We start from the raw sequence: 26480 nt of genomic DNA, 5'->3' as shown, positions 1-26480 counted from the left end.
ATCCTTTCCCTCTGCCCCCCAGCAGAGAGAGGGGAGTTGCACCTGGGTCTCCCACATCCCATGTGAGTCCACTAACCATTAGGCTAAAAGTTGTAAGGTGGGTGCACCACAACCATGGATCACTAGGAAGAGCACTGCACCTAACCCCAAGATAGAGGCAGGGCTTAGCACAAAGCCCTTCCCTTGGCATTTCCTACTGGCTGGCTTAGGTGACTCACTGCCTCTCATTCTGGTTTTTTGTGGGTCATATTCTTAGGCACCTACCTCTCCCCATTCATTGTACAGGGAGTCTGGGTGCCTAACTTGGCTTTGTGATTCACAGTGTTGTTCCTGTGATATTTCAATGCTGAGCATCACAGCACCTAGAAAATCAAAGTCCTTTTGTAGATCCCACCCAAGGTATGCACATGAATCAGATTGATAGTGACCAAAAGTCATTATCACAGGACAGCCATTTAGTGCCCTAAATAAAATGATCATTTGGTTTCCATCCAGATCCAGGTGAAAAATCATCACCACCTTTTTGGTACTATTAATGCTGTTTTGGGTGGTCTGAGCAAGGATTGTCTCCAGTTGAAGGGGCTGATAAAATACAGTTCTATTTCTCGTTGGAAATGGGTTCTCAAGCAAAGAACCATTTGGCATGTGTACCTATTGGGTTCCGGAAAGTGGGCAGGCAGGAGCCCGCCCACTGCTTAAGGACCCCCCTGCAGCCTAAGGGGAGGATCCACAGGACCTGGAAACCAAATCATTCCATGGGACAACTAATGAAATAACAGGGACAGGAGTGCGGTCAAAGGGTTAAAACCAGGGAGCCTGACGGGGACACTGAGCAGAGAACCCCGGACAGCATCCACTGCTACTCAAAGGTGTCAAGGGAGCCAGTGGACACCACCCAGAGGAACTCTGTCCGGATACGTGAATGGACAGAGGATCGGAAACAGGCCCCACAGTCACAGCCAACGGCCAACCTCCTCACCCTGGTTTTATAGATGGCCGTTTTAGCCAGGGCCAGGAGGAGGTTGACCAGGAGGTCCCGTGACTTTGTGCGGCCACGGATAGGGAGTGCATAGAGAAGGAGGCAAGGGGAAAAGTGCAGCCATTAACGTAACAAGATATTTGTGAGGAGCTGGAATAGGGGCTGCAACCTGGCGCACTCCAAGTAAACGTGCGCCAGAGTCTCCCTAATGCCGCAGAAGGGACAGGTGTCCGGGATGGGGTAAACTGTGCCAAATACACACCTGTGCTCATGGCCCCATGAAGGAGCCTCCAGCTGATCTCCCCGACGGGCCTCAGGACCAGGGTGGAGTATAGGCTGGCCCACCGGGGCTCCTCACCTTCTAGAGGTGGCAGGAGGTCCCGCCACTTTGTGTTGGGGCAGGACACGAGGGTGAGAAAGTGAAGGGTGTGGAGCACGAGCATGTATAGGTGTTTCCTTGGCATGGTCTGGAAACGAACCGGCTGCAAATCGTGCAGCTGGCTCACGGAGAAGGGGCGGGGGGACCAGTTGGGTCCATGGGGCTGGGGCCCGATGAAAAGGTCCGGAGGGCTTGGGGTGGAGGGTGGGTGGGGCATGCCCTCCTGCAGGACCCGGTCGAGGTAAGCCCGAGCAGCGGGCGGCAAAGCGGCCCTCACCTCCTGAAGTATGCACCGGGGAGTACAAGGCCTGGAGAGCCCCATACGCATCAGGGGATCCAGCTAGTCTCCCCGGTCGTAATCCAGGAGGTCTCCGACTCTGGTGACTTCTGCCACGACCAACCTCTGGCGCACCGAGGGGGACTCCGCCACCTGCACATGGAGCTGGGGGTTGTGTAGCAGGGGCTTCGCGAGGAGATCTGTCCCCTCAGTGGCCACCATGGACCTGGTCGCCGAGACCAGTTTCCAGGTCTGAAGGAGGTCTTTGTAGAAGACCGGCAGCCCGGAGAGGTCTCACGGAAGACCTCTCGGATCGAGATAAAGGAGCTGCCAGTCATATCGGAGCCCTCGGAAGCAGTGCAGGAAGGCATGCGCCATACTCTCCACGCCAGACTACCTGCACCATAAAGGAGCCTCTGCAGGGCCTGGAGGCGGAAGACACGGATCTGGGTGCGTAGGCACTTCAGACCCTGCCCTCCCTCCTCCAGGGGCAGATGGAGGACCCCTGCAGAGACCCAGTGCAGTCCTGCCCAAAAGAACTCCAGAATCGCCGTCTAGAGGTTGGCCAGGAAGCCCGGGGCTGGGACCAGGGTGTTGAGCCGATACCAGAGCATGGACAGGACTAGTTGATTGAGTATCAGTGCCCTCCCTCGAAGGGAGAGGCACCGGAGTAGTCCTTTCCAGTTCCGGAGCCGCTCCGTCACCCTGCCCTGTAAACCGTGCCAGTTCTCTGGCGGAGACAGATGTGTGGCAGAAAGGTAAACACCGAGATAGAGCAGCAGACCCGCGCTCCACCAAATGGCCTGAAGCACAGGTAGGAGGGAGCTCGCCTGCCATTTGGCATGTGTAGTGGGGTGGTTATCTGCTCCTGCCCTGTGGGGCTTAAAAGACAGCCCTGGGAGAGAGCCAGGGCTGAGGGCAAGAGAAGCTAGGCTGATTGGGGAAATGGCCGCAGCTGGGCCATGCACCACTCAGGCCGCAGCTGGGCCTATAGAGGGGCTGCTAGGTTAAAGCTTAGCCAGTCTCTCTCTGTGTTCAGAGAGGGAAGGGCCTGGCTGCAGGGACCTGAGGGAATACCTAGATTGGAGCAGGGCTGAGGGGGAAAAAGCCAGGGGAGCTCTGGCCTGGAAACCCCCAGGCTGTGAGGTCTAGATTAGGGCCTATTAGGTACTGGAGTTGCAAGGGGGCAGCCCATGGGTAGACAAAGGCAGCAGGTCCAAACCCCTTCACCTGTGATGAGTGGCTGATACACTGCAGTCTGCCCAGGGAGTGGGGCTAAGTGAGGACTGGCAGTAGGCAAGACTGAGGTGAAGTGGGGACAGCCAGAGGGGTAGCACCCCAGACAAAGGGGCACTGGGTCCGGGAGGGACACAGGGGCCAATGACAGGCGGATCACCAGACAGCAGAGGGTGCTCTGAAGGCTGGTGAGCTAATTCCCAAGGACAACCAGCAGGAGGTGCCACCGGGTGAGTCCAGCTCTATTACAGCATGGTATCCGGTACCTTCATCTAAATTGTTCATTTACCAGGGCATTGATTCGCTCTTGTTTTTTTTTCCCTAAAAACATCCATAATCCTGTGCCCTATATGTAGTATTCAGGGAAATAATGCAGTTATGTTTGTTTAAGCAAATGGTTTGATTTTTCTTACACAATGTACAGCAAACTGTACAGACCTTTGTATCAAAACAGAAAATCAGTAAAAAGATTTGTCCAACAAAGAGAACAATCATCTAGACTTTAGGTTGGGGTTTTCAAAGGAGCCATTGGAATTCAGTGGGTTTGGAGCACCTAACTCCCTTAGGCATCTTTGCAAAGACTTAATTTCTATTCTATCTAAATGTCAGACTATTAATAATGTTCCTATGGCATGCTATAATATCTACTTTGCAACTGCTGCCCTCCTCCCACACACTTGTTGGTTTTTTTTAAATTATCCTGAATGTGTTTCCTTTTCTCAGTGAAAGAGGAGGCGGCAAGGGACAAATTAAGGAAAAGTGTGAACATTAAGAAAAATTATGTTGTGAAATCATTTTTTGTTGAACCTTGCCTTAGTGACCAATTGGAATTCTACATTACCCTTTTGTGACTTACTATGGCTAAGGCTAAGATTTAGTCATGTGTATTTTTAGTAAGTCGTGGACAGGAAACAGGCTCTAAACAAAAATTCTTGGCCCGTGACCTGTCCATGACTTGTACTATATACCCCTGATTAAATCTTGGGTGCTTTGGAGCAGGGGCTCCAGAGGTGCCATGGGCGTGCTGGGGCGGGGGGTAGGTTCTGGGGGTGGCGGCACGTGGCCAGAGACCGCTGCTGGTGCTCCAGGGGTGTGTGTATGTTATGGCCTGGGATCACCGCTGGTGCTAATATCGTTCAGGGAGGTGGTACGATACTGGCAGAAAAATTCCTCCTGTCAGCGTACAATGTGTCTACATAAGGGGGTATGCTAGCATAACTATGCAGACATAGGCTCTACATGTAGACATAGGCTCCGCCCCCTCCCACACTTTTCAAATCTACACATGAACATATGCAATCACCTCACCCTTCACTGGAATACAGCCCTCTCTAGGTTAGGATGCAGAAGCTGCTAACAGCATAGAGCAACATTGGAGCTTAGGGTAAAAGTGGAGATGCAGACAATACCCAAATGAAAGTGCAAGGGATTCAAGAAGGAGAATGTACAGTAAGTACCCCAAATGGAATTTTAGGAACCAGGAATGTAACAAGGTATTACTAAAATTGTAATACAAAAATATAGGTGCTTTCTAGCAAAGTAATAGACCGACTGACTGCTACTGCGTTTGTACAGTGCCTAGCACAATATGACCCCATTCTTGGTTGGCCCTTAGGCACTATTACAGTAATAAAACAATAAATAAATCCAGAAGTCATTGATTACTCGGGAATGTTAGGATTTTTTTACATCATCCCCATAACTGGTTCATAATTGCAAAAGATAAAACAGCTTTTAATCTTGTTATCTAATTTATTAGCATCGACTTTTACATCCCGTACGTTGAATTATAATGGAATTCCCATGGAACTAAGTACAACAGTGAAAACAGAACAATATGTCTGACAAATATTATCATAGTAAACACTAAAGCACATAACTTGGCTTGTATTTAAAATGTTTCACAGGTACTTGCTCACTTGCATGGACAATATATCAGATATGAAAAAAATCTCCTTACACCTTACGTTTTTGTCATAATATATTTTCTTAATTCTGTTTTACTGCAGATGAGTGACTGAATGGAACGGTTATGCACTTCATAGTGGTAATCAATAATTAATTATAAATATTGGAAGCAAATATGAGCCTAGATGCTTCTTAGATAGCAATGAACATACTGTTTTCCTTGCAGTTCATATTTATTGTATTTTTGAAGGACATTACCAATGAAAATGCAAGTTCTCATGAAAGTCAGCAGAACACAAATTCAACGTAACATGTACATCAGTTTTCAAAATTGTATTAAACATTTGTTTTTCATCACTCATTCTATAAACTGTGTGTCTATTATTTTTGTACTTCAAGTGCATTTAAAATATTTTGAATTAACTATGACTTACAATGAAGATGTAGAGTTATATACCAAAATATTACAGGAGGATGTCCTGTGCATCAATACACATAAAATATGAAGACAATAAAATTACTATTAACAAAAGAGAAAAAAAATATAAGTAAAGAGAAAAGCTAGCCAGGTTTGTCTTTTTTTTTTTTTTTTATTAAACAAACTGTGTATTTCTATATGCCTCACAAGAAGGTGGCATGTCTGAATGCCATAAGCACTGGTGAGATTTCAGTACTGGTGAGATTTTCCCACAGGTAATCTAGCTCATCTCTCAATGACAGTTTGGACGACACAGGCTTTTTTAGAATCCTGTGTCATGTAACAGTGTAGGCATCATTATATGATACGACACTTTTCATTAAGAAAAATAATATCAACACATTTTCACTGATAGCACCCAACCACTACTCTAATATTTGGAGCACTATACTCTTTTACATCTTTTGAATGCAGTGGAAAATTAGCACCAATCATGGATCTTGGCGTGTAGATTTCAATAACTTGGTAGTGTAGCGTAAAGCAGGCCATTTGTTCACAGATAGTCAATAACTAAAACAATCAATAGCATCAATGAAAAAAATGTTCAACCTTTTGAGTATTAAAGGAATTTGAGCATTATAGCCCCACAAAGGGCTATAAGATAAACCAAGTTAAAGAATAATAGAAATCTTTTGTTATACTCCTAATATTGCTGGAGCCCATCTTTGAATAAATTAGCTCCAAGCAACTGTCAGCAGTATTGCCTCTTTAGGAAGAAAAAGGTATGACAGAGTAACAGAGAACCAAAGAAATTCAGGGCTGGAAGGGACCTCAAGAGGTCACATACACCAAGCATATCTAGACCAAGGCTTACAGGTGTTTGTCCAATCTGTTCTTAAAACCTTCCAATAGCAGGGATTCTACAATATCCCTTGTTAACCTATTCCTGTGCTTAACTATCCTCATGGTTAAAAAGTTTTTCTGACTATCTAACCTAAATCTCATTTAATGCAAATTAAGCCCATTACTTCTTGTCCTACCTTCAGTGGAAATAGAGAATAATTGATCAATGTCCTGTTTATAACTGCCCTTAGGATATTTGAAGACTGTCATCAGGTGTCCCCCTCACTCTTTTTTTCTCAAGATTAAATATACCCAGTTTTTTAACCTTTCCTCATAGGTCAGGTTCAAAACCTTTTATCATTTTTGTTTCTCTCCTCTGTACTCTTTCCAATTTGTTCATATCTTTCCTAAAGTGTGGCACCCAAAACAGGATACAGTACTCCACGTGAGGCCTCACCAGTGCTGAACAGAGCAGAACAATTACCTCCCATGACTTAGATATGACACACCTATTAATGTTGTGCAAAGCCTAAGTTATACTTCATCATACAACTGAACCAAATTATATGTCATATTGAAATAAATATAGTCAAAAGCTTCAAAATTTTGAATTTTTAATGAAAAATTTCATCCAGAATTCAATTTTTGACAGAAAAACCAAAAAAGTTGATGAAAATGCATTTTTTTAATTTTGGTCAGTGACAGATGCTGCCACCTATAGATCTGGTCAAAATTTTCTGATGATCAAAAAACTGTCAAGATTTCAAAAAAGAGGCACAAATTTAAAAAAAACAACTCCCATTTTTTTCCATATTCCAACCAACTCTAGAAATAATTATGACTATCTTACGTTAACCGTGTACCTATTTCTGCTGCAGTGATCTGAAGAAAACAAACATTATATGCAACATATGAGAATGAAGATACTATCATCATAAGATCAATTAATACCTTTAATGTGTTGGAAGACTCACTTGAAATGTTATTTTTCAAAGTAGATCAGAAAACAGTTCAGTTTGAAACAGTGACCACTTTGCAATACAACATAAAAGGATCAGAAACAGATTTTCATATAAATGTGCTTTATTGCAGAGAAGTTACATTATTTACATGCTGTGACACATTACAACATAAATCTATCAAATATTTCATGGTGGATACTTAGGTTGCCAGGTAATATTTTTATAAGAACTACTGAATAAAGTGAATAGACTTTACAGCTTTATTTACTCTACAAGTCTGAGTAGCTAAAATGTTAAAAGTGAAAAGGCAGTATTTTCTCAGGCGGGCCAGTCATCGAATGCATGCAAAAGTCTAAGGAGAGAAAATATAAAAGTGCTGTCTGATTTCTGATCCATAATGCCACCAAAGCTGATGGGAGAGTAATTATTTGTATTTTAAGCATATAATTCTTGCATAAAATATACAAGTCTATTAAGATTGGTATAAATCTAATTATTTATGAAACAAAGGAGAGATGCAGCTTACACATGCATTTGAAAAGGACACCCTAGCAAATGTTTGTGACCTGAGCGATTATCATCTATCTTCTTAACAAATCTGCTGGAAAACATCTTAATTCTAGAGTTGTATTTCTCTTGGTTGAATAATGACAATGGAACTCCAGAAAAAGACAACTAAGCAATCTAGCTAATATATGCTGGTGGAGGAAAATCTATGGAATATAGAAAATCATTTAAGTATAACTTAGTATGCCTTCTTTAAGCAACATTTGTAGCAGGACCATAGTGAAATATAACAATTCAGTGGAGTTTGGCCCCTTTGTTTTCTAAAGTGCTAAAACAATCTAAAGTACTAACAGAGCTGAAACCCAAATATCAGTTACTGTATGTGTCAGGAAAATCATTCCTTAATGACTGTAATTGTTTTTTTTAAAAAGTTCTCCAGTTTCACCAGGCTTAAAGTACATTACTTGAGCAAGCCTAAAATCCATAGGGATAATTTTTAAAAAGAGAGGGAAACATTCTGTCCATCAGAAAACAAACATAAAACTAAAATATCCATTCTGGGTCAGATCCTTGGCTGATAAAAATCACTGTTATGCCATTGACTTCAATGGAGATATGTCAATATATACCTGTTAAGGATCTGGCCCTATTTCTTTGCTGCTGAATTTTCCCATTCAAGTTATCCTAAGGAAAAGCAATCAGCAGAGGGATCAGCAGTGGCACAAATACAGTAACACACATAGGAATTGATCCTGCCTGTGATGCAACAGGTAGCACCAGTGCACGGATCCCATGTGGATCCCCAGCTGGCCTGGTTTGGAGAGCTACCCGCACATGACTGCCACATAGCAGAAGCAGTCCATTCACACGCCGCGCCACAGGAGTGCACAGATGGCAGAAGGGCCATGGTAACTAGTGAAATCAAGGCATGGCATCACACCCCTGTGAGATCCAGGAGGTGGTAGGGGAATGCAGAAGATACCCCTACCCCATTACTCTGTGCATACCAGCTGCAAGTGTGGGTGTCATCATGCAGACAGGGACCTGGCAGGGACCAAGCTGCACCACAAGCATCATGGCCCCAAACACACTCAGCCCTGCTGGAGAAAGGGGCATGTCTGAAGGCCCATGTGCTCCTCTGCCTCTCAACACGGGCTGTCTTCTGCTGCAGAGGCAGATCCCTGCACATGGATGGGATTTGTGCCGTGTGCCTCTCCAGAAGGCAGTCAGCTTGCTCCTAGAAGGTTCTGTCTGCTTGGTAGCACCCTGAGATCTATGCAATGGCAGAATGAAGCCCACATATCATCCAGAGGACTTTGGGCTTGCTAACCAGGGGCTTGATCCTAATCACACTGAAGTCAATAGACAGACTCCCATTGACTTCAATGAGCTTCAGCTCAGGCCCTAGATAACGTTTGTAGGATGGGGAGGACAGAGAGAATCTGTGCATGTGCACTCTAATTATAACGCTTATCCACAGGCACAGTGCTGGAGGCAAGGCCAAGTCTCTCACTCTCCTACAGGATTGGCTGCCTTTGCCTACACCTCTGAAAAGGAGAGGGAATGCCCTCCTCGTTTCACTTTGCCCAAGTCTTTTATGAACTCACCTCTATGAGGCCCAAGAGAAGTCAGATTATATTACATATGTGTAATACACGTACATATATGATGCACACACACATATATTAAACAACACAGCATTAAGTTATCCTCACTTCTGGCTTTCCCGGTAAATCGCATCATCTCTCTCAAACTGAAAACTCTTCAAGAGGACTGGAATTGCCTTTATTTGGTGGTATTGCACATCTCCAAGCACAAAGCTGGGTACATGACAAGTCCTAGATTTAGATGAGCCAGGGTGGCACCTTGTCTGCTAGTATTTTATTTATTTATTAGTCTTTGTAACCTCTACAATACCTCTTAAGCCCTGACCGTGCCAAGATTTATTCCTTTGTCAATCCCATTGACTTCAACTGATTACTCAGAGTGTATAAAGTTAAACATGTCTGAGTCTTTGCCGGATCAGGGCCTTAGTTATCCCTGGGGATTAATTGTCTCTAACATATTATATGTTATTACAAATGTTACACATATGTAACATAAAAACATTTGAGAGCGGAGGAGTTTCGGGGTGTGTGTGGGAGGAGTGCGATGCCCCATCCTTTTCTTCTCTTTCTGTCTCTTGATTGCATTTTGGGGGGGGAAATGTTGTGTTAGCGCTAATCTCCTCTTTTTGATGTTTAAAGGGCCAGTTCTTGGAAGTTCACCAGCAGGAAACACAGCAGTTCTAAACTATTTAAAATATTTCCCTTAGCTGTGTGTTTCTAGTGAAACAGATCATATTCCTAAGGTTATTTTTTGTCATCTTTGTTCTTTTTCTTTAGCAGAATATGGTCAGTATGAAATACTGAGAAATATACTGATGATGGATGATTAAAGCAGGAATTCTGGAGTGATAAATGATATTTGTCACTTGTAACAAACAACAGATAAGTTGTCCTTGGACTTATCCAAATATACAGCTAAATAGATGACTTGCTCTCCACTAATAAAGTCTATGAGTGTTAACAGAGAAGTGCCAAACAAATAACTTACCTTGTATAAAAACCCTGAATAATACAGTATCAAACTATAATTTTAAATAATAGAGAGTAGAACAGAAAATTCACAATATAAATCACAACAAAACCCAAGGTATTTTCCCATACAAGTTATGGCTTTCATAGCCAGTGAAAGCTTACTGTAATTCATAAATAAACAAAAGTCTACAGCAGGTATTGTAAATTACAATAATAATAGAATATCTGCATATTGCATAAATATGTTGTTGTGTCACATAATATCAAAGTTATTTGCAAAATGTATACAATCTGGAATGCTTTAATATGAGACACAACAATGTACTTAAACATACATGTATAAGAAAATGAGAGCAATCATTATATAAAATGTATTTTTGGGATGCATTAAGTTAGCAGTGCTATCAAGGTTAAATATGTAAAGTGAAAAGTCATCTTTTCAGTAAGCTGCTCATTGATACCAAAGTTTGCCATCAGGACATTTTCCATGCCACACTTCTATTGGATCTTTCAAGTCCCAAGGGCAAGTTTTGCCCAGTTTGGGGCATTCAGGAATAATTCAGTTGGAATTTGATTAATTGTTATAGCCATTCACTTTTTTTTTTCTGTTTGTAAGAGAGAAATGGTTTTGCAAAGGCAGGTGTCTGTTCATGTAGACTGTAAACTCTTTAGCGCAGGGACCATGTCCCCTCCATGGTTTGGATACCACTGATCACACTGTTGGCACTCAACAAATAAATAACAATAATAATAATAATTAATTAATAATTTATTTTGCTTATTTCCTACTTTTTTCATGTTCTGATCCCCTCAGTTAAGTGATACTCCTTAGGAATTTTCTTATCCTCTTGGCCTAGTTCCCCTCTCACTTTCCTCCTTCCAGTAGTCTTTCTTCTTAGTGCTGCTACTCTTTTCAGTCCAAAACCTCTTATTTTTGAGGAGTTCCTGTTTTAGTTGTACCTAAAGTGGCTGTGTTCGATAAAGCTACACCTCTTTCTGCATTTGGTAAATCTGGTGTTTCAAACTCCCATGGGCAGACTTCAGCTCGAGACGTTAAAGCTTGCTGTAAGTTACTACTTGATCTATAGGAGTCAGATGAAAGCATGTTTCCCTCCAAGGGTGTGTTTTTTTTCTTTCCTCCCAAATTATTGAGCTTCTCCCTTTCAGCTATTTGTACTGCAGCTTTTTTGGGCAGTTCCTCAGATTCCCCAGCACAAATATTTGCTGCATAATATTTATTAACATTCTCACACTTAAACCCAGGGATGAGCTGAGACTTGGAATTTAAATGTTTTTTCTCATCTTCAAAAACCCGCTGCTCTGGGGTCTCCTGAGTGCATGCTTCCGACTTCTCTGTGCTCTTTTGATTCGATTGCTGATACCCATCAGCTGTCTTAAGCTTGTGATGAGATTTCCCCTTTGGTTGGGACGTGTGATTTTTCTCTGTTTCTGAGGAAGCAATAGACACATGTTTTTGAACTTTCGATTCAGAAGGCACAGAATCAGGAGTTTGGTCATAAATCTCCCAAGGACAAATTTCTGCTATGTCAAAATTGTCCTTAAGCAGTGACTTGCCTGTGCCTGTGTCAGGATTTGCAATTGTCTGACTAACCCTTTGTTGTTTCATAATTCCAGATTTATGGGGTTTCCTTGTCTCCTCAGTGTGAGTAGAGTTTTTCCGATGTGAATCTTTATGCTCCCCTTTATCACTGGCTGAGTGTTTTTTGCTGGCTTCTTTAACCTTTTGCTGAGGTTTATGGGATCTACTGCTTTCTTCTAGACTTTGTGTTTTCCCAGTTAACCCCAGAGTCTTTTCCTTGGCATTAGCAATAACACTGAGAGATTTTTGTAACACAGATGGTCTTGGTTGCAGAGGCTTCTTATCCGCACTTAAGTTGTGTGCACTTACTGATTTGCACACTAATGGGACGGATTCAGTGGACACAGCTTCAACTTTTTCTGTAGATTTTTTTGTGAAATTTTTCCCCGTCAAGGAATCCAGCAGTGAATTATCAGCAGTTATAACTTCTGCACTTTCTGTGGATAAGCTATTAGACTCCTCTGTTTGATCTCTAACATGATCATAAGTGCTATGGGACTTTTTTAATGAAAAGACTCTGTTTTTCAAAGATTCCTCCTTTGGCTTTACATAACTTGTGGAATCCTGTGGGTTTTTTCTCACGACTGCAGTGTTCTTTGTAGCACTGTGGTCCATAAGGTCCTTATCCTCCCTGGAGCACTGCCTGGTGACTGTCTCAGGGATTTCAGTAATTCGTCTCATTATTGAGCGACCCAAGCCCTTCTTGGAGCACCTCTTTTTCTGGAGATGTGGGTTATTAGCAATCATCTTTTTCCTTTTGTAGATTTCAAGCTGGGCATATAGTTTCTTCAACTCATCCTAGAAAACAAACGGCAAAACTAGTACATATGACATAAATCAAGTCAAATGACCAGTCTCAGTGAATTCCATTTAAGCTCCAGTTGTCTAAATATGACATTAAATTATTTCATTGCATCTTTTCTACTGTTTAAATTTGTCATTTCTCCATGTACTTGGATTACATTTTTCATTGTTAAGGTATGTTCAGATTTAACCCATTGCACAGAATAGCCATCACATATGGTCTCACAGCATATTCCATGCACAGACAATACTCATGCTGTATTTCTCTAGGCTTCTTCTGGAACCGAATGGGGTTACTGTACATTCTTTATTAACCAAAGAAAAAGACAACAGCCCCTTTCTCTGGGCAGTGTACAGTCAAAGCACGAGTGGGAGAGAAGTGCCCTTTTATCAACTGAAGTAGGGATGATGTATTTTGATCAGTTTATGAAGTTTTATAACAAGTAACACAGTCTCTGCTCACATTAGTATGTTTTCCCCAAAATATGTCACATGATTTGATATTGCTAGAACTGAGCTGGCCCACTTTATCTGGAGTCTGCAATAAAAAAAATCAAACTGACATGGCTCAGAGTTTATTGGTAGAAAAACACTTGTCCTTAAAAATGAATTACAATTAAAAGTTTTGTATTTACCCTGATGTCCTCAGGGTCCAAACTGTGCTCACTCCAAGCTGAATTGATACTGCTGTTTAGATAGGATCCAGATCGACCCATGTCCAGTTCATCTTCATATGCTTCAGTAGCTATGTCATCTCTTGGGTTATTGCTTGAGTGTGAAAACTGCAATAAGTATTTGTAAAAAGATGTTGCAGTTAGTGTATTGATAAGGGTCACATCAACATTCAGAAGTGTTCAAAACTCCTTGGATTTCAACTCAGAGCTGGCCCTTGGCTATTGTTCCTCTTTCCTATCTGACTTCAGCTCTGACCCCGGGCTTGACTCTCAAACCCAACTCCTGATCCAACCACAAGATCTAACTGCCCAAGCCCCAGTTGTGACACCACCTTACTGTAGGCCAAAGATGCCACCATACCTTGTGTATCTTTCTGATACAGGCTAGATAGCACAATATTTCCCCTCCAAGCACAGATCAAAGTCAATATCCTCCATACAGAGGGCCCAAATTTACCTGTACTCTTATACACTGAACAAACAGACGCTTCACAACAGTTACAGAACAGTTATACTGAGGAAAGTTACATTGCAAAACTATTACTCATATGGCACTGGTGTACTTTAATCTAGATACTCAGCAGAACAGACAGACATTTCATGTGGCAAATGATCAGCACTACGGGGGCATATGCAGAAGGTGGCCAGGAATATGGAGACAGAATTAAGGATATTGTAAGTATGTTAACTTTGAATTTCCTTATGTTTGTGTAATGAAATTTTTTTTCTTACCATAATGTTCTAATAATTGATTTTTATAAGTTAAACATATTCACAAGGTTAACTCTATTAACAAAACTTTTTTGTGGGAATAAGGAAATTCCCACAAAAAAGTTTTGTTAATAGCGTTAAACTTGTGAATATATTTAACTTATAAAAATCAATTATTAGAACATTATAGTAAGAAAAAAAATTTCATTACACAAACATAAGGAAATTCAAAGTTAACATACTTACAATATCCTTAATTCTGTCTTCTTTCATCAAGCATTTCCGTTCTAAAATTAAACTTTCTTAAAATGGAAATGCTCTGAACAAGAACTGAAATCAAAGATAATCATAATAATGTTAAAATACAGCAATGGGCAAACATATCATTTCCTCGAAGTCTTGTGTGAATTCTGATATGTACCTTTGCAACACTTTTGAAACAGTATGTATCTCAAATACTAAATATCATAAAAGCACTTCTGATTAGCAAATACAAATAGTGGCTTGTGTTCTTTGCAGTTAACATTATCAAAAATAATTGATTATTCAAAGCAAGAATTTCTGCATATGTAGTAATAAAAGAGAACAAAAATTAATGAGTTTTCCCAAGTATTTTAAGATATGAAAAATTTTCAAATATATATATTTGAAACAATATTGGACCAATATCCTAATCCTCCTCCCCCAGTTACTTGCTAATTTTAACAAAGAACTGCTTCTGCGGAATTATACTGTTCTTTCTTTGGACTTGAGAAGAAAAAAGATAGAAGAAGAATACCTTAGGTATCAGAAGTAACCCAATGGTAACTGTCACCGTCAAGTGCGTGTGTGCAAAGAACAACATCAGCATCCAATCGGACTGAAGTCTTGAGGCAAGACTAAATCTGAAAATAGAATTCAGAGTGTTGGCAATTTGTCTTTTTTAATATGTTAACCTTAATATTCCTGGAGGTAATTTGAATTAAAGATAAAATGATGCGTTTCTTTTGTATTACTTTGATATAGACTAAAAGTTACATTTTCATCCTTTATACATGTACCATAACTCCAAAGGAACTGTGGGGCACAAAAAACAGACCTTTAAAAATATAGCTTACTTAAATATTCTCACTCTATTTGTTCAGATCCCCATTGACTACAACTGAGCTATGATAATTTACACTTATTGAGGATTCGGCCCTACAATTTTTAGATTATTCACAAAAGCACATTCTTCTCTATTTTACAGCACATTTCCTAAATAAGCTGCAGCTACAGAAAGGGGCTGACAAACTGGCCAGCCATAGTCACAGAGAACTGAACTGAAATACATTTTAGAAGGGCTAAGTGGGGAGTACAGAAATGGCCTTGATTGCAGGAGCTCCCAGCTCAATACTACAGGGCTTAACAATCTTGCAAATTCTAGTGAATGAAAAGCTAATTTGACTAAATTAATTACATGAAGCTATATTAAGTAATTCTTTGCTGTGCTTTTTTTAAAGTGTCATAGAATAAGCACTGCAGTTAGAGCTGGCTGAAAGATGTTCGATTTATCTGCCTTTGAGAGTTCCCCAAAATGGTAAGCAACGGAATGGATGAATGGATGTACCACTGGCTTGTAATATGCAGGTTTAAAAAAATAATTCAAATAGAATTGATGTTTGCAACCTCTTTCAACTTAATATACATTTTATAATAACCATATACTTTTATTAATATCACTGATCTGGCATGAAACATTCGTTTATATGCTATAATAATATACACATAATTTCTTGTTTATTACTTGTAAGCATCCTGGTTCATGCATACAATAAAATATAACAGACTCTTCCTTAAACAGAAGTTGCCACACTAATATTTTGGAAGATTTTTTTTCTAAAACTCAGTTGGACTTTGTGTTATCCAGAAATATGATGGGTCACTAATTGTAGTCATCATTTGGTTATATATTAGAGCTGGTCAAAACATGGGGGATTTTCCATGGAAAAGTTCAACAAACAAAAGTGTAATTTTCATCTAAATTTTCCACAAAAAATTTCAATTTTCAGCAAAAATTTAAAAACAAAAAAATTTTGTTCGGGAAATGCTGCTGCAAAGCCTTTTGGGAGTTGTAGTTTGGCTGCCTCATACCACCATTCTCTACAGGACGCGAGGCTCCTTGGTTGGACTATATCTCCCATGATGAATCATCTCTCTTCTTCAATATAGTTGGGGGAAATATTTCAGTTGTCAATGAAAAGACAATTTTTTCATGGAAAATGTTGAAGTTTTTAATCAAAAATTTCATTTGATCAAAAACCCAATTTTACTTTTAAATGGTTTTGATGGAAAAATGTTAACCAGTTCTCATATTTTTCATATAAAATTAGTACAAGTTACTTAAAAAAAATATATTCGGGCAATAGGCAGAGACTGAGTAAAACTTGATAGCAATTGGGTGGGAGGTATGACAGCAAGCCCACCTTGATTAGTCAGTGGCCCCCAGTATAAGTACTAGGGTCCCCACAGTGCTGCCACACCTGCCTCTCTGTGGGAGAGAGCAGATCCTTTCTGCTCTCTAAGAAAACGGAGCCCCTGCTACCATTCCTGGGAGGACAAGGAAGCCATATGCCAACTGCCGCAGCCTCTCTGGGAGGGGAGAGAGGGCCTCTACCACCAACACTGCAAAAGGACATTGGGGTCAGAGTGCAGGGGCAGAGGTACCAGGGTGGGGCCACGAGTGCCCCATGACGTGGTGTTCTAGTCGGATGGCTGTTCAATGGCCTGGCAGATGTAACTATAGCATTTTTAGAACATCCATTACTGCCCATGCCTTGTAAAAATACGTAGAGTATTGTTCCAAAGCACTGCAGCTCAACATAAAAAATAAAGGGACATTTCAAGGGCACTAACTGGCATTTTTAGCAAGAAGCCAAAGCCTGTATGGGTCATGGAGACTGATGTATTCTGTCACCCACAGATCAAGCAGAAGGCATGCTGGAAACAGCAGCTCCTGTCCTGCGGGGCCGGGCCTCGCTCTACTCAAGCCTGGTGCAGAGAGGAGGCGGGGGTGGAGTGCACTTGGAGAGCAAGCCCACCCAGCCCCACGCTCACCTCAGGCAGTGGCAGCTCCTGTCTTGCGACCCTGGGGGTTGAAGAGCAAACCCGACTGGTCCCACACTCATCCTGAGCACTAGTGGCTCTGTCCTGTCCCATGAGGCTGGCCTGGGCCTATCTCCCCTCTCCAGCTCATTGGCTCTTGCTGCTAGGAGGAGCCTACCACAGCATCACGTGGTACAAGTCAAGGCTTTGCCTCAAGCTGAACATGTATGCAAAGGGCAGTTGGTAACCTGGGCTGAGATTTGGGGGGAGGGGGTTGAGCTCCCTCTATCCCTAGCCATCTGCTGTGTATGATTGGGGCTGATGTGTCTGTCCTTTACTTATGCTGTTCAATAAGGCAGTGTGTTTGTAAATATCAGATTGGAAGAAAATATGAGATTGGCGGCAATTTCTTTAATTTCCATTGATACAGCTGAAAGCCAGAAAAAGCATTTCACACTTTGAATTTAATGTTACTTGTCTGAAGATGAAGAATGTAGAAGCTTTTCGGAGGTAGCGCCACTCGTAACCTAACTGAACCACCTTGGCGTAAAATTCCCAGCAGAACTCATTCTGTCCTTAGGGGTGGAGATTTCGCTTCTCTACAGTTGTCTGATTTTGTCACCATTTTATTGTTCCAGCTCTAGCTATATATACCTAAGTTCTTATATGGCATGCATCACTGTGGTATTTGAGTGCTTCCCCTAATTACCGTGCATACACAGTCATATATTTCTCTGTTTCCTCCAATTTTCAGAGACTGAACTGTGGTCTGTGGTGTTATTTTGGGAAGGCAAGCCCAAAGAAGTGGATTTTGTATTTTGCTGTGAAGATGCAAAGACTCATGGTTGTTCTGATCTCAACCCATCTCACCCAGATTGGTGGCCAGTTGTTGAGAAGTTCCATCTCCTACACAGACAGTTTTCACTCAAGCTTGACACATGACACATGGTTATAAGGAGGTTGTATGTGTCTTGATGTTGACTAAATACATTACATAAGCATGGCATTAATTAACTTGAACTACATCACAAAATACCATGACCTGCCACATAGTAACTCCATTTTACTCATGTGCCATGATTCGTGTCACCAATGTATCCATTAACAAACTGTATCATATACATGGGTGGGAGAATTGAATATAAGAACAGCCATACTGAGTCAGACAAAAGGTCCATTTAGCCCAGTATCCTGTCTTCCAACAGTGGCCAATGTCAAGTGATCCAGAGGGAATGAACAGAACATGTAATTATCGAGTGATACACCTCCTGTTGCCCATTCCCAGCTTGCCACAGCATGGGTCCCTCATGGTTTCACTTCTGCTGCCTGCAAAGTAGTTGCAGTCCACCACTAGTCCTGTTGCTAATACTGATGGATGGGAAAGGAGGGACTCACTCTGTCATCTTTATATGCTAATTAAATAAAAATCTATTTAAAAAGAGGAATTCCTGTACACAAATGTAGAGGTGGTCTAGGGTATTGTGGTTTTGAAAAGGGAATGATACCTCATATGTAAATGACTGGCAAATGTCAAAAAGTTCAGGGTTTGATTTGGATGCTCATCTGAATTTTACTCAAGCTATCTTAAGCTGCTGGAACTGTCAAATATTATGGTGTTTATCTCACCAGAATAGGTTATGCTGCAAGTCATCCAATGCATCCAACTTTTCACACATACTCTGTGAAAATGCTTCTTGGATTTTGACTGTTTGGGTTACACCCAGAGTTTAGGGAGAAGGAGGAGGATAAAAATGAAAGAGGATGGGAAAATAAATGCACAAAACATTGCAAGAACATTTAGTTTATGTTGGGTTCTGGGAATGTTCAAAATTTTAGAAGGGGTCTTACATTTTCCAAACCAGTTCATTCATCCCTATTTAATTATGGTGTATGATCTCTTATTTCAACAGAATGCCAATATATCCAACAGTAAGAGAGGCACAGGGCAACTATGATAAACAGCAAGGAAGGAAAAAACACTAGATCTTGTGCTGAAGGGAATAATTCTTCAGCAGCAGGGACAGAGAATATGCCCTACTGGCCACTTCCATCTCACATTTATATGATTCTTTCCACTTCCTTATTCTGACTGTGCTATATTTACACTGAGAAAAGCAGCTATTCCAGTCAGTGACAGGCGGGAGATGTCTCTAGAACTGCACGTTCAGAAAATGACAGCTTCTCTGGCCATTGCATGGATTATAAGAATGATAATAAAAGAGTCTGGAAATCTACTGATTTTTTGAAAAGTTGAGCTGATCAGAAAGGAAATAAAATCAGACATACAGAATAGAGGGGAATTCTCAAAAACTCCAATGTTGCAAGCTTGAGTGGCATGGTAGAGTTGTCAGCTGTGATGAAGGAAATGGGGAGGGAAGAAAGTTTAGAAGGAAAGATGAGAAGTTCTGTTTTTTCTGTGTTTGGTTTGAGACAACTGTGACTCATCTAGGAAGACATAAGAAAGGCAGCAAGAGACATGAGCCTAACGAAAGGGGAAGAGGTAGGTTTGAGAGTGGTCAACACAGAGATGATAAGAGACCTTAGGAGTGGATGTGGCTGTCCAGGAGACAAAAGGAGGAGGAAAGCGAAAGGAGACAACAAAAGACATAATGACAGGTTTCAGAGTAGCAGCTGTGTTAGTCTGTATTCACAAAAAGAAAAGGAGTACTAGTGGCACCTTAGAGACTAACCAATTTATTTCAGCATAAGCTTTCGTGAGCTACATCGGAATGCATCCGGTGAAGTGAGCTGTAGCTCACGAAAGCTTATGCTCAAATAAATTGGTTAGTCTCTAAGGTGCCACTAGTACTCCTTTTCTTTTAACAAAAGACATAAGAATCTCATAGTGTGAGACAATTTGTAGAGTATCCCAATATTTTGGATTTTCCAGAACAATTTTATTTCTTCAGTGAAAATTTTGCAAAACCAAATTTGATCATTTTCCCACAGCTGTCGCAAAGACCCCCAATTTTTTGTTACCATTACTATAATTTCCCACAATTAAATTCAGGGTACATTATAATCCTTATAAAACATGAATTTCCATATATATTTGTTATAGTATTACATACATAAACAGTATATTATTATTGCTTTATTTTATATCCAGCATATAAACCACTATGCTTCATGCACAAACCAATGTAATTATCTTAAACCAAGGATTTTCACTTGCTGATCTGGAAGAATTCATATAAACTAATATACCGTACTTAATTGCCAGTTTTGGGGAGATACAAACCAGTGTGTGCTGTGTAAATGAATTAAAATGGACAGTAGTTCTGCTAAATCTAATTTGTTATATATATTAACTTTTGATCCAATTGACATAAAGAACATGTAAACTAGCCATACTAAAAAAACAAATCACATGATTAATAAGTTGATTACACATATTTTTCCAGTCCTATGAGAACATTAGGTTTAATAACATTTTAATTTGCAGATTAAAATATTTACGAGGTCCTTCTGTTTTGCATCCTATCCAGTTTACCCATTTTAAATTGCACCATAGGAAACCTGAAAGAGAAACAGTTAAATACTAGATCTACAGATCACTTGCCTAATTGTATGGAATATAGCAGAGATAATGAGCTCATTGTGAACTGCAACAGTCATATAACGTGGCTCATGAAATGCTGATGGGACTGTCCGCACTGCATAGCAGAGATAAACACCCCACAAGAGGAATAAAAATTCAGCTGTGAGAAGAACAAAAAGAAATAATTTGCTATTAGTTTTATAGATGAAATATAAAGGAAATCTGAAGTTATATAGCATGTTCTATATGTGTGTATATATATAAATATATATACATATAGACAATATGTAATCATAAATATATACATTCATTCACAAGTATTCATATACTTTCAGATATTTTAAAATTGACATTAATATTTAACATTTAACTTCAAACATTTAATTTTTACACAATGTGTCATTAGACCAGGAACCTTTGCTTCCATGTTTTCCTACTATTTTAGTTTACAAGTGTTAAAACCAACCTTTAGCAATTTCTTGTCTGTTTTTGAACTTGATATCTTAGAAGCTTGACATTATTTGTAATAAATATTTGATTTTTATCTCAGGTTCCTGTTATAAAGGAAGCTACAAGTGCCACTTCAGTTAAGAGTCTATAAGCCTTTTTAATATGAATATTCTATTTCAACTAACTCAGCTGGGGGGGGGCGCGGAGGGTGAGAAAACCTGGATTTGTGCTGGAAATGGCCCAACTTGATTATCATATACATTGTAAGGAGAGTGATCACTTTAGATAAGCTATTACCAGCAGGAGAGTGGGGTGGGAGGAGGTATTGTTTCATGGTCTCTGTGTATATAATGTCTTCTGCAGTTTCCACAGTATGCATCCGATGAAGTGAGCTGTAGCTCACGAAAGCTTATGCTCAAATAAATTGGTTAGTCTCTAAGGTGCCACAAGTACTCCTTTTCTTTTTGCGAATACAGACTAACACTGCTGTTACTCTGAAACCTGTCAGCTGGAATGATTTCTTCTGGGTTAAAGTACACCCTCTACTCACTTTAATTCTGTTGTGCCTATGTTTTATAGACATTATGAGTCTCTTTTGAGGAGCCTAAGGACTTGGTAATTACAACCATGACACATTTCTCCTTAATAAGTAAGAAATAGGTGATGAAAGAAACAAAATAGGGATGGATGAATGCTCAGGGCCAGTTCAAACCAACCCTGTATGAAGGGACTGAACTGAACCTCACACTCAAGAGTTTGTATTTCAGTCAATGTTTTACCGTGACACAATTTTGTTTGTGACACAAACATCATCTTTCACATCAGCCCAGAAAATCCCACATTCCAGGGATCTATCTCAGGGGTGTGGTTATTAGAACAGCCTGTTTCTTTCATCTCTTCTCTTCTGGGATGTCCTTCTCGAGAGCTGGGCTGGAAGAGGCCAGCCCTGTCTTGCCACATGCACTGCCAGGATCAACTCCTGGAACATGGCTCTTCTGGGCCAGTATCAAGACATGATGATGTCTATGTTGCGTTGGGTTTGCTGAATTTTGTGACTAGTATTTCGCTCATGACATCCCTCTATATTTACCACCCTAAATTATATATATATGCTCATATACATAATGTCGTTTTCTGAATTCAGGTTAGTTATATTAGAAACATGCCTTCGTCACATTTCACCACATCATAACTCCTAGCTACAGGCTCATCTGTTAGATCAGCAAACAACCAGCATACCATGTAGGTACCTAAACAACCTTATCATTTTCAGTTTTCTTCCCACTGGAATCAGTGACAAAGCTCCTGTTGACTTCAACTGATGGAAAATTGAGCCCTAACACAGGAAATGTGAGACAGGAGAAAGAGGAAAAGAATTGTCAAGGATACACTGCCACTGTTACTAATCAAGTAACAATACTGTCTCTCTCTCTCTCTCTCTCTCTCAAAAAAGTATATTATCTCATTCAAACATTACCGTGCTGGGTAGCTCTGCCCTAGAACATCTTATGCTCAATTAGAAGCAAGTTCATACACTATTAACACAAGAAAAGAGAAAAAGTAAAACTGTGGCTGTCTATCTCTGGAATTAATTCATCTGCATGAGCTAATGGAAAACTTGCTGTACATGCTCCTTCCATCTTTATACTTTCATGCTTATTTTTCATACTGTATTAAAAATATTACTGACCATCCACAAAAAAGAAAACTTACAGTAAAAAATACAGATGATTTGTTGTTTTACTTTATTTTTCTTTTTGAAAATTCTATCTACATAATGGGCGCCTGTTTCATTTAATTGGTAACATCACAAGTAATGATTGGCAAAAACAGCTACCAATCTGGTTTTGATAAATATGCAACAGTTTGGAAGTTTGCAACCATATCTGAAATAGTTTCTGAGTTAAGTCAGAAATTATTCTCCTAGTATTTTAGATCTACTGATTCTATTTTGGGTCTTGTATGCAACCAGGAAGTGCAACGGCTTGAGAAAGTGAAAATGAATTCAGCATTATGTGAACTTCTTTGAGCCTCAATAAAAGAATCAGTGAGTTTTGAGCAAAGCTTTGAGTGGTTCTTGTTTTAATGTGAGTGGTTTACCCAGCCCTAAGTCCATAACATTTTCTGACCTAAAGTTACGTATCTTCTCACAACTGCTAATATGTAGCACACTTGTATTACTCTTTCTCTTTTATGTCCCCCAACAAAAAAACAACAATAATTACCATTAAAAATGGAACAAATAACAGTTTGATTGGGATTTTAAAAAGTGTCTCTTTGGGGACCCATGGTACATCTTTTGTGATTTTTTTGACTGGGTCTATTTTTGGGCTTCTCAAATGAATGTAATACATTCATTGTAGTAGTACAGCACTCCCATGTCTCCGATACTGACTGCCTGGACGAATTGGGTACTAGTTTCATTTCACTACCACTTCATTGGCTACACTGCCAGTGAAGTCTATGACTATATCTCATTAATATCCCCAAACTAGGAAAGATCCACTGAATTTTTTTTCTCCCAAAGTCTTGACTGAGTACATGGCACACAACTTCTGGTTCGATTAAATTCAATCAAACCTTAACAAGCTAAACAGCAATCTTAGAACTATTTCAAATTCATTTGGTGTTCATTTGTGTGCTCTCTTTTTAAATACATTCTTCTCTTAAATCTAGAACCACAGCACAAAAAATGTATAGTTCTAACTTGGTATTAACTTCAAATACAATTAAAAAAAAAAAGATAATCCTGTAATAAACTAATGTTGGTACAGCTAATTCATTGGCTCCTCTAAGGGTCTACAGAAATTTCTCATTGACCCAGCAGAGTTTGAGAGATGTGCCACCAGAACAAATTGCCCCTGCTATTTGCACAAATTCTGTCTTTCAGTCCAGTGTCATCCTCGATAAACAGTTATTAACAGTACTGTAGGACAGAAAAATCTCAGTGCTAGCTGCCAAGGAATGAGCAAATTCCTGAATATTACACCTAGGGCTCTCATTTCTCTTTCTCCTGAACAACCAAACTAAGTGAGAAAACCCGCAAATCTGTTACTGATACAAGGAGAAAGTGATAAGTTTCAAGGGCTAAGTGGAACACTGAGAGTTCCAATAAATAGGGCTAAGTGCATGGAAAGAGAAGAAGTTTAAAACTCCATGTTCTGAAGATACCTTTATTGAAAAAAGGAACCTGTATATCTGGAATAATTCTAAAGAAGGCATCGTAGTTACTCTATATTTACAGAGCTGTAATCAAAAGAATACTTTAACTATGTTTCCAGATGCACTGTAATCTCTTAAAATATCCCAAGAAACAAGTGAAATGGAATAAGCCACACTTCAATTAGCAAAGGTCAATTTCAGTGGGCTTGCATGGGTATAAATGATGGCAGAATTTGATTCTAAGTTGAAAGAAGTTCTGTGCATTTAGTTTTCACATATGCAGGCAATATCACTCTTTCTAAGCAGCCACTTATACTATGACTTTAATGCCAAAAATGGAATTCAAAGTATGTGTATACTGGAGCACAGCAGACATTTCCACTATTTAATGTAAAATGTTTCTATCAATGCTTTTGATTTAGCACAGAGGTGGCATTTCTGACTACAGAAAATAATTAGCATGACATCTGGTATACTACACAAATGGGAATAGCTTTTAGAATGCAAGGTAAAACAAGAGTGTATATACTAGCTAAGCCCAATATTATAATAATTTAATTAACAATAGCAAACAAAATAGTCTGGTTGAGAAACAATTTATTAGCCAAAGCACCAATTACATATCTTAAATAGATCATGTAGAAGTTGTGCTTGAGGAAGAAAATCAGGTTTATATAATTAATTTCAGGCTAACACTGCAATTTACAAAGAAAATCGGCAGATGTTACCAAATTTTGCTGCACTTTTTTGTACGTGGGCATTGGGCAACATATTGTGATTCTGAGTATAAAATTAAGACAGTGATATTTTAATATCTGTATTATACTGATGGATAGTACATATATAAATAAATGAGGTTTTTTTAAAACCAGGTAAGAGCATGGGACACACTTTTGGGGTGCTGAAACTAATTCAACAGGAGAAAATGAACACTACTGTCTCAACTATCATCTAAATAGTGGTCACACAAAAGACCGCAGAGGAAGTTACAACCCCAGGCATGATTAACATTGTTGATCATGCACTATCCTAGCCAGCTTGTGCCACACAACTTTTAATGATAAATCTGCCAGGTTTGAAATGAGGATTTATATTTGACTCAAATCTGCTCAGAAATGTTCCGCAGTGTAGCAATGTTATATCACTGATATGCTACAGCAGACTTTGTAAAACTGCATTAAAATACTGTAAGGTGTAGGGTTTTGGACTAGCACTGTAGTGGGTTATTTTTTAAAAAAAAGGGATGGTGACATCTTTAACAGAAGCAGTGAGGTATATTTTGACCCACAAACAGGGGTGAAAGTAAATCTAGGGCCTTACCGGTACGAGGCTGGGCTGGGGCCAGCTTTGGCTCCCGGAAGGGGTGGGACCTCAGGCGGAAGGGGCGGGGCTGGGGGGGTCAGAGCCAGCCCTGGCCCACCCTGTACCAGCAAGTGCCTTCTTCCCCCTCCCTGGGGTAACAGTGGCAGCTGGGACCTCTGGCAGTGGTTTAAAGGGCCCGGGGCAGTAGCGGTGGCCGAGCCTTGGGCCCTTTAAATCGTCCCCAGAGCCCCACCGCCGCTTCCCCCGGGCTCCGGCAGCAGGGCTCTGGGGACGGGGCTCCAGCTGCCACTACCGCCCCGGGCCCTTTAAATCATTCCTGGAGCCTGCCGGAGCCCTGGGGAAATGGTGGCGGGGCTCTGGGGATGATTTAAAGGGCCCAGGGCTTGGCCACCACTACCGCCCCGGTCCCTTTAAATCTCCGCCCCAGCCCCACCGCCACTACCCCAGGACTCCGGCAACAGGGCTCTGGCAGCAATTTAAAGGGTCGGGGGCTCCAGTTGCTGCTGGGAGCCGCAGGCCCTTTAAATGGCACCTGGGGAAGTTGATCCACCCCGGTACAGCGCACCGGGTCTTGCAGGTATGCCGTACCGAGGCGCACCGGCTTACTTTCACCTCTGTCCACGAAGTACTAAAGTGGTATTTCACTAAATGAAATCGGTCACACTTTATATTAACGTTATATTTACAAATAGTTTATAAAGGAGAAGCCTGAAATAGGCATCTGTATTATATCAACTGTCTAATGACCAAATATGGAATTAGAATATGCAGCAAAAATGCAAAATGGAGGGCAAAAGCAAAAATAGCCAGAGGGAAAGATGCAAATGGTGTGGATTTCTTTTATTAGCCATAATATTAAAAATGTCTATAAGCTCAGTTTAATACTTCACCATTTTTGAAGTCATTAAATAACATTACTAAACAAAAAGTCAGGTGGCAACTGGCGCACGATGGAGGTAAAGTGAGGACTAAACAAAGATCTCCCTCATTACAGGATACAACATGTAATTACGTTCTGTCCTTAGTGGTGGAACTATGTGTTGCAACCTCACATATAGCCATGT

At 40.4% G+C, this 26480-nt stretch overlaps 1 protein-coding gene across 1 annotated transcript in view; it reads right to left on the bottom strand.

Annotated features, from left to right (window-relative positions):
* Positions 1 to 5246: 5246 nt before the first annotated feature.
* GPR158 (G protein-coupled receptor 158) overlaps positions 5247 to 26480 on the bottom strand; it is a 319256-nt gene continuing 298022 nt past the window's right edge. The window contains exons 8-11 of the mRNA XM_073334275.2: positions 20503 to 20641; positions 14656 to 14761; positions 13128 to 13274; positions 5247 to 12486 (exon numbers count right to left, since the gene is read on the bottom strand). Coding sequence (XP_073190376.2) covers positions 11017 to 12486; positions 13128 to 13274; positions 14656 to 14761; positions 20503 to 20641 — 1862 coding nt within the window. The 3' untranslated portion in view covers positions 5247 to 11016. The remainder of the gene's footprint in view (positions 12487 to 13127; positions 13275 to 14655; positions 14762 to 20502; positions 20642 to 26480) is intronic.

The sequence above is a fragment of the Lepidochelys kempii genome, chromosome 2 (genome assembly GCF_965140285.1).
Source record: "Lepidochelys kempii isolate rLepKem1 chromosome 2, rLepKem1.hap1, whole genome shotgun sequence".
In the NCBI taxonomy this organism is placed as follows: Eukaryota; Metazoa; Chordata; order Testudines; family Cheloniidae; genus Lepidochelys; species Lepidochelys kempii.
This window is presented reverse-complemented; position numbering and strand designations above follow the sequence as displayed.